The 9,293-nt window shown below is 35.8% G+C and overlaps 1 protein-coding gene across 3 annotated transcripts; it reads left to right on the forward strand.

Moving 5' to 3' along the window:
* Positions 1-262: 262 nt before the first annotated feature.
* On the forward strand, positions 263-9,006 carry MFAP3L (microfibril associated protein 3 like). 3 transcript variants are annotated; one of them, XM_085319839.1, is made up of 3 exons: positions 263-665; positions 3,677-3,742; positions 3,959-9,006. In XM_085319839.1, exons 1-3 carry the CDS (start codon positions 383-385, stop codon positions 4,540-4,542), a joined length of 933 nt encoding a protein of 310 aa, XP_085175965.1. In that variant the 5' UTR covers positions 263-382; the 3' UTR covers positions 4,543-9,006. The 3 variants fall into 3 exon arrangements, with proteins under 3 accessions (XP_085175965.1, XP_085175963.1, XP_085175964.1); XM_085319837.1 differs by having other exon boundaries at positions 3,677-9,006; XM_085319838.1 differs by having other exon boundaries at positions 3,680-9,006.
* The last annotated feature ends 287 nt before the right edge of the window (positions 9,007-9,293 follow it).

Genomic DNA, 9,293 nt, shown 5'->3' on the forward strand with positions numbered 1-9,293 from the left:
ATTTAGCTACAGCAGCGGCTAAGTGTCTAGGTGATAAAAGCCTTCTCCCACGCCTGCCACTCTGAACAACACTATTGTCAGGAAAATGTATGCATCTTTTTCCAGTAAGAATCAGGACTGTGATAACATTAGCATTTAGACAAGACATTGAGATGATTTTGAAATGCATTAATGGATGTGTCACTGTTTTAAAAGAGCACATCTAATGGACTGTTTATACATGCCATCTCATTGTACTTACTTATTTATTTTATAGGATATTTTAAACATAAAATTGCACGGATCAAAGTAAAACTCTCCTGTGACTTCCTCACCTCAAAGGCCTGCATTCAACAGTCACCTATCTCAGTTCCCAGCCAGCTGCGTAGCCTACTGAAGGAAAATGAACATACTGAACAGCCACCACTTTTTGTACTTTCTGCCTACCACACGCCTTGTCATCTTATTAGCAGCTTTGACAACTGCTGAAGATGTGACTAATAGCACTTTCAACCGCACTGACATGAACGTGGGATCTGTGCCCGTGGTCATCTCCCGCATTGACCATATTATAGTCAAGGAGGGGAGTAGTGCCTTGATTGACTGCAATGTCCAAGGTAATCCTAGTCCACGTTACAGATGGTACAATTCCAATGGCCACTTACTACACGAGGAAGAGAATAAAGGTAAGATTTTAGTGTTCTCATTATTCTCAATCATTTCATTTAGCCTGTCAAGAAATGCATTTGTTTACAGCAGATTGACGAAAAGCCTGAATTTAAGGACCTGGCTATGTTGTTTTCCTATGTGAGAGTATGAAAGTAAGCAACCATCTGGGATGATGGCAGCTACCAATTTTTTGAGCACACCTTGGAAGAAAACAATATTGTTTTTATAAGGTGTTACTTTATAGCAACATGTAGCTAAAAGCTGAAAACCTTAACAGAAGAAGTAGACACAAGGGGGGAAAGGCTTCTTTTCGTTGGAAGGCTTCGGGTTTGATCCCATTTCTCATTCTTTCCTCTTTGTTCTTCTCTGCCAACAAAAGAGACTGAAAAGCTATTTGACAACTGAAGAAAGGATTCTCTTGGCATATGGGAATAGTTAGTTGGCCTGGATTCAGCAGAGCTAGCTCACTACTAGCCTTCCTGTCTTTATTTGTAGCACCATGGGAGTGTGAGAAGCAGAAGATGCCTTGAGTGACAAACAGAAAAACGCACATAGGTGCAGCAGTTGGAAGGACAAATCAAGTTAGAGCCATCCTGGCTGCAGTAAGATTCCTCAGTTGTATTTGCCAGAGATCTTAATTTTGCATGAACTTGTTTTCCTTAAGTGGAAGGTTTGGATTGGATGATAATCCTAGCTGTACATTTAGGGAACCTTTGGGGGGTTTTGGAAGGTTTTGCTCAAATAATTCTTTCGTACTAACTGCTTTGTTCACAGCATGATGAAATAAACTCCTAGTAATTCATCAAGTGCAGAATAGCTTATTTTACTAATAGCTGACCTGAGGGAGAGCTCTGCTATGATAAAGTAATATTGACCCAGCTGTATGTACTACAGTATAGCCTACCTGTACCAGCTTTCTGCATAACTGGATATGTTTTACATTTCAGTGTTTAGTCATTTTCTGTGTAAAGTTGGAGCAAGGTACTGCTTGAGCTATTAAACAGACTTTCAGATATAATTTGTGCAGTTATGATGGTAGATTGCAATTAGTGCTCTAGAGTGTTATTAGGGTTCACCAACAGAAGTATTCCTATTTACTCATTTTAGGCATCTGACTTTAGGTAGTTATTTGAGAGAAGTCGCTATTAATACAAACATTCAGGTAGATGAACAAGAACATCAACCAAATCAGTAAATTTTACAGATGTAAAAATTACACTTTAACTCAGATTACACTATCTGCCAGGATCCATTGGCACAACACCAGCTATTGAGTCACAGTTCAAAGCCATTATGTCATTTCTAACAGCTGGAGCCAGGATACATCAGCAAGGCGTCTTGTCATTTTACAATGAATAAAGACCTACATTGCCAACATTGCAATTTAAAGAAATACTTAGCAACCAGTACTTTATATCTCATTCTAGAGGTGGAGAAAAAAAAAGTGTCATTTGTTACAAATGTTGACATTCCCATTATAAGAGAGTTTTCTTCTAAATTTGCCTAGCTTTATCAGATTGATGTCAATTTTCACATGAAGGTCTGCTGCAGACTGAATTTTTATTCTTTATTTTTTTAATTTCAAGCAAAATGATTCAGCTGTTTTCTAGAATTAGGCTAGGGCAAAATATGCTATTTTAGCAAAGTTAAAAATTCTGTTAGGCTTGACACCACACATTAAATGTGGAGGATAAAAATGTGGTAAAGAGCTGTCCATTCATGGACTGAAGGAGGGGTCTTATGGGAAGATTAGTATGTGATGACATAATCAGCATTAACTGCGATACACAATATGTGCACACATGGAATATTAAATGGCTATGTTTGCAATCCTAACGTTCTCTTAATACAACATGCTTGGTGTAATAGAATTGACACTGTATTATACTTGCTTTGTAAGTTGTCACATTGTAATCAGCTGTACTTTTTAGGTAATAAGGTTCTATATATGAATAAGATTGCAGGTGTTAAGGCTTAAAACTTACATATGCAGTATATACAACAGTACTAGAAGACTGAGCTTACTAAAACATGTGAACCTGCATAACTAGTCTTATAAATAATAACCAACTTCCTAAACTAGTGCTTAATATACACTTCGTACATAAGAATATCCACTGTAATTTAATAATGCTTGCTTGCTGTGCTGGAGTGTGTTTTATTATTTACACTAGATACGGTGAACTGTAACTTCAAAGTCATTGTTGCAGATCTACTATTTTACATAATGGTATGGAGAAGATCACATAGATATAGGTGACAAATTTTGAGCTCCCACTCTGTAACATTTCACGCTGCCAGTAGGAATCAAGACTCAGTGCCATAAAAGAAAAAACAGGCATTCAGCAATCATAATGTTAGTGGAAAAATAAATGGTGATTTACAACATCCAGAAAGTCTAGATTACTTTGATCCTTTTGTTTGCCATTCATCTTACTCGTACTGTCTTATTTCCCCCTTTGTTAAATCATACTTCAAAATTAAATTATGAACACCTTGGAGGCAGGCAGTATAGTATATGATGTCTGGAATTTTAGTTTTTTTAAGTTTACGTTAACAAAATTCTGTGACATACTATAACAAAACACTAAAAAATTTATAAGAAAGTGGATTGCCAGGGAACAAAATAAGGAGGGCTTGGTAGACTTTTCTGCCTCACAGTTCCATTATTACAGATCCTTTTTTAAGAAAGCATGGCATGTGCTTGGGAGGCTATCATCTGTTGTAAGTAGCTAGATCTTTAATTAACTGACTAGAAGATTTTGATAGATATCAGACATGTTAACTAATTTTTTATGAAACTTTCAGGGGATGATCTGATTATTCAAAGTTGATGTCAGTGATTTGACAGGAACCTAGCTAGGATCTCAGGGCCAGATAAGCCTTTGTCATGATAAACTCTTGTCTTCATCTCTACATTATTTCCTTTTTCCCAAATCTGAAGCTAGTGTGACAAAGCTGATGATTAAGACTATGCTGATTATATAAACAAGATACTTCTAATTAAGTTATTCTGTCTTCTTTCCAGCAGGAAAATGGTGGTTTCTTGACAATGGGCTACTAAACATTACCAGTGTCTCTTTTGAAGACAGAGGTAAATACACATGTGTTGCATCTAATATGTATGGCAGTGTTAATAATACTGTGACGCTGAGGGTTGTCTTTACTTCTGGAGATATGGGCATCTATTACATGATTGTCTGCCTTGTAGCTTTTACCATTGTAATGATTTTGAACATTACCCGGTTATGTATGATGAGCAGTCACCTGAAGAAAACAGAGAAAGCAATCAATGAATTTTTCAGAACAGAAGGAGCAGAGAAACTCCAGAAAGCCTTCGAGATTGCTAAGCGTATCCCAATTATCACTTCAGCCAAAACGCTTGAGCTTGCCAAAGTTACTCAATTCAAGACCATGGAATTTGCTCGCTATATTGAGGAGCTTGCTCGAAGTGTACCTTTGCCACCTCTCATCATGAACTGCAGGACTATAATGGAAGAAATTATGGAGGTTGTTGGTCTGGAGGAGCAAGGACAGAATTTTGTACGGCAAACAGCAGAAGGCCAGGAAACCTCAGAAACAGATGAGGTGTATATGATCCCTAATGCTTTGAAGCGCAGTGACTCTCCCACGGGTGACTCTGATGCATCGTCACTGCACGAGCCACCTCAACAGATTGCAATAAAAGTGTCAGTTCACCCCTTGTCTAAAAAGGACTGCATGGATGGTCAGTCACAAGAAAGTGTGCAGTTGGACACCAAGGAAGAAGACACTCCTCAAACACCAGCACTTCCTACAGAGCCCCCTCCTGAGCCTTCTGCTGAACTCAGTTCTGATGATACAGCATTGGCAAATGACAAAAATACATGCGTTATATATGAAAGCCATGTATGATAGTTACTCTTGAATCTATGCATAGCAGGAAAATCAGGAGTTATTTTAAAAATACATATTGTACTTGCCGCTAAGCCTTACTTGGAGACTATCATAGCAAAAGCATGTATGTATGTGGATTATTTGGCACTTTCTTCTCAATTTGACTTTCGTTTACCTGATGTATGGCGGAGTAATTGCTATTAAAATAATATTAATTGCTCTTTTGGATTAGGAATTTTTCCAAGAAACATTTACCTCAGCATTTTCTAGGTTGTGTCACCTGCAGTGGCCGCCTGGCAGTCACTGGTAGTGTTGATGTAGGACACTTGACCTTACTAAATGTAAAACAGTTTTTCATTTTCCTCCTTCACTTTCATTATTTCCATCTATTGCATTTTTGCAAATATTATCTCATGAATTTGAAAAACTGCCCAAGAGGCAGCACTCCAGCAGCCAAATAAAATCCTAATAGATCCCATTTACAAAGCATCTTTGCTGAGCTGCATTGTGATTTAGAGAGCTATTAGAGAAAGATAAAATGTTTCCATTTCATTTGAGACCATGCTGCTTAGGCACAAGGGAAATATTTTAGCATTTTCCATGGAATGAAATACCAATAAATGCTTTTTTTCGTATCAAGAAACAACTTGGGTGCATATTTTACAGACAGGAAAGCCTTCAAATCTGACAGAAAGCTGCAGTCACATAATTTTACCAATTTTGTACTGACTTTGCCAGAAGTTTATATGGAAAGCAGTTGTAAATGTGCAAAATGTGTTGTTTGGTAGTTATTTGGTGGGAGTAAGTAAGTATGTATTACCTTTACAGAAGTTACAGAGATTCACTAAGAGTTATGCAAACTCCATAATCAGCTGATTACTGAAGTGGCAGAATAGCCTTGGACTTCTCATTTTTGTGCAGATTAATATTCTGAGGATCAAGCTGAAATTCACCTATAAGCATAAACCTGAGAGTGTTTTATTCAAACAAAAATTAATCAAGTGTCCTGTGAATTTACAATGATGATTGCACAAACTGTTTATTGTGTTAAAATTACTTGAAGGTGTTCACTACTCAAGTACATTATACCAGTAAAGCTGTAATGATCATGGCAATAGTGGCATTGAAAAGATCAGTGTTTATCCCAGGAAATGCCTGAAGCAGAAGGGAAGTGATAATTTCTATTGCAGACAGAAATAAAAAGAACCTTCTCCTGAGGAAGTCTGGAAAGGAAACACTTATAAGGAGGAGTTTGTGCAGGATTAATAGCATATTACTTCATTATCTGACACACACTCAGTTTGAAACTGGTGAGCAAACTATCACCTGGTAGTTTCTAAGAAGGACTATGGTGTACATACAGATACTCAGAGTAAATCTGGAATCTAGTGTACCGAGAAAAAACAGAAGTCTGTCAGGGCTGTGAGAAGTGATGGATGGCCAGCTCTCTAGACACTTTCTTGAAGCAGTCACATCTAGACAAGATGTCTTTTGGAGGTGATCAGTTATATTAACTGCACAAGTAATTGAAACAAAATAAAATCAATGTAATTGCAGCTGTTTATAAAATCCCTTGATAATGAATGGGGTTCTGTGTGGACTTCTTTGTGTTAAAGTTCAGAGCTTCATTAGTATTGTAATAATATAAACAATCCATGACTTAAGCAGGTGATGCAAAGAAGGCTTCATATTTACCTTTCTGTAATTACTAAAAAAAAGTACACATTTGATAACAGACTCCAGATTTTATTAATGAGAATATGAACTTGTGAAAACTACAGCATCTAGTTGGCTAGCATTTGATTGTGCTCACTATAGTGGCAGATATCTGAACAAAATATATTTGCACATGTTCAAAAGGAAACATGCAAATCAAAGGCTCTTTAAGAATGTGGCTGCAAGTATTTAAGTGAAGCAATATAAATCTAGAACACAGGGTAGATTATAAGAATGCCATGAACAACCTCACTCCTGACCAGCATGACTGAAAATACTACTGATCCCAGCTGTGAACTCCTTGTTTGAGTCCAAAGCACATTTCTGTTTAGTGTCCACATCATTTTTTCTTCAAGTCACTGCATTTGCTTTTGGTACACAAAAGGATGAGGGCAGAAACAGCAGGAACTTACACTAATTTCTTTTAGTTCACCTTAATCTACTACCATGAAGAGGCATCCTGATTTTCTTGTCTGTTCAGCATTTACAAACATGGGTCACACATTTTAAAGTTACCTGCCTGATGCCCAACAGTCAGATTGCTTTGATGAGCAAGTGTGTTCTCCTTCAAAGCAGAAAAATAACTTTAAAACTACACTTTAAGATTTAAAGACAAATTAAATTAATACTTTAAAAATATTTCATGGTATCATAATACAGTATTTTAGTTTTTATTATTTTTATGATTTTTTTGAAGTAGAGACCAGACCCCTTCACGATTCATACAGTGATTGATACTATTGCCCTCAGGCTGTCCTCCAACTTGTTTATTGTTTATTTATTGATAAATATTTGAGAGCAAACAACTCCCATAGTTTTCATTAGTATCTCCATGTAAATGTAGTAATGTAATGTAATCTCCATCTTCTTTGAAGATACATAATATGTTTTTTAGAAAGGGCTGGCCCAAAAAAGCATGTGTATAAAGTACTCCCCAAAGTATGTTATGAACTATTTCTGAGCTGCAGTTATTTGGACTACATGCTTGTAAAAAGTACAGTGTGGAATTATTGGTCTCACAAAGTCAAAGGAAACTTCTCCTTTGACTTTACCAAAGCTAGAGTCACTCAAAACTTAAGACTTCACAGGTAAGACTAGTCTAGCTAATCCAATATAAAGACTTTTTCTAGTGACCTGAAGTATATTCAGAAAAGTGGACATGTTTTTGCTCATTTTGCTTTGTGGTACTTAATGGAATAAAAACAGACCAGCACTGTACCTAAAGAAAATACAGAGTGTAATAGTTCTGCTTTATTTATTCTATTTTCATGTATGCTGCTCAGTCTTCAGTATCTTTATGCATTTGTTGTATTACACCTCTAAGCATAAAGCTTTTTTTCAGTCCTCACTTTTGCAGGAGATTTGAGTTGGCAAGCAAGATCCAAACCCATCTTTTCTCTTCCTTTTCTGGCTGTGTGCTCATAAAGCAAAGAATTTTGTCTTGCAGTATTTCTTAAACAGTGCAAGAATTTTTGTGGTGCAGGAACACAATTAGCAAATATAAAATTAATTATAGTTCTAAGGGAACATTAATATTTGCATTTTGTGGTTTTTCATGCACCTTAAGCATTTCAGAGACATCAGAGTGGTAAGTTCCTATATTTGGACTATGCACACCATTTGTTATATTGTTTTGCTTATTATGTCACCAAACAGTAAAAGACCTTGAATATGGAAAAGTCTGTTCAGCTGAATTTGCATTCTAAAAGCATAAGAAAGACCAAGCCAGCTTTAGGAAGAAAGAGAGATTTGCAGGGTATAGTTATGTTATTTAAAATACTTTTGCTGAAACTTCATGAAATGTGATTTGATTTCTGCAGCACAAGAAATCACAGTTGGATTTGATTTTTTACACTTACTGTTCTTTTTGCACTAAATCTAAGACAATATTAATCAGAGCACTTGAATGTAGTATTATCTACTGACTCACATTTTTCTTTTTGAGCAGCATTTACTTACTGCTGATCTTTTTCATTGTCTGATTTAAGTATGCTTGTGATTAAACCTACCATTCAGTCATTTTGGAGATTGTCTTTTAAAATTTAAACAAAATAAAGGTCAGCGTTTTAATGCAGGTTCATTGATATTAGGTTGGCCTGATAGCTGTTGGCTCCTGTATTTTAAACATTAATGTATAATCACAAGCATATTTTGATACTTATTGGCAAATGTTGATTTATCTTTTTAAATTGGTGCCTGTTTTATTCAAATGTATATACCACGTCAATTCCTTAATTTGCAGTTATCCTTTGACATAGGTACTGTAACATATAATCAGGGCTTTCTGACCTTCAATTTGATTCAGAGTAACTAATTCTGAAAAGTATTAATGGTCAGTGTTGAATTTTAGAAGTTCTCATGGAATAATGTGGCAGTACACTATTTAAAGTGTTGGCCTCCTAAATATGTCATACTTAGTGGGACAACTGAAAGCTTCTTAGATGCAAAGAAAATGCTTGCACTAAAGTATCTAAAGATTTAATTCATTAATTATCAAATCTTTTTTAATATTATAAGAAATGTAAGACAAATATGAATGTGTTCTTTTGGGAAGCATAGTTACTGTACTTTGATTTAAATAACTATTATGATTTTATAGTTCACAGCTGTAAACCACAAAGAGACAAGTTTGTGCTAAGTGGCAAAATGAAATGTGATCCAGCTTGTAAATTGATCATTGTTTCAATAAAGAATTTGCACAGTATATGCTGAATTTGTATACACTAGAAAGATGATCGTTTCTGAGTAAGAGTATGTTATGGCTTCAATTCAGGTGGAAGTAAACCATGTTTTTCATTGTATTTCTGCTAATATTCCAGAAACTTTGAACAGGAGAAGCAATTACTTACTTAGAAAGAAAGTACTAATAAAGCTTTAAAAGGGAGCTGTTGTCATTTTTCAGAATATAGATTTCATTGTTAGTGCTGTTATTAAGAGACTCGTATATGTGATTACTCATATATGTAGCATCTTCTTGTTGGAAGAGTATCAGCACTTCTGCATGTAATCCAAAGAGCTTGTCAGCAGCTTTTTCTCTGACCACTGTCATGGAG

Source organism: Rhea americana, unplaced genomic scaffold (genome assembly GCF_003343005.1).
Source record: "Rhea americana isolate MKP2758 unplaced genomic scaffold, rheAme1 scaffold_60, whole genome shotgun sequence".
NCBI lineage: Eukaryota > Metazoa > Chordata > Aves > Rheiformes > Rheidae > Rhea > Rhea americana.

Bases quoted from the DNA above. Each gene is read 5' to 3' on its own strand.
- MFAP3L (XM_085319837.1), top strand. From the start codon at position 383: ATGAACATACTGAACAGCCACCACTTTTTGTACTTTCTGCCTACCACA. The intron at 666-3,676 runs GTAAGATTTTAG...TCTTCTTTCCAG, and splicing joins ACACGAGGAAGAGAATAAAG to CAGGAAAATGGTGGTTTCTT.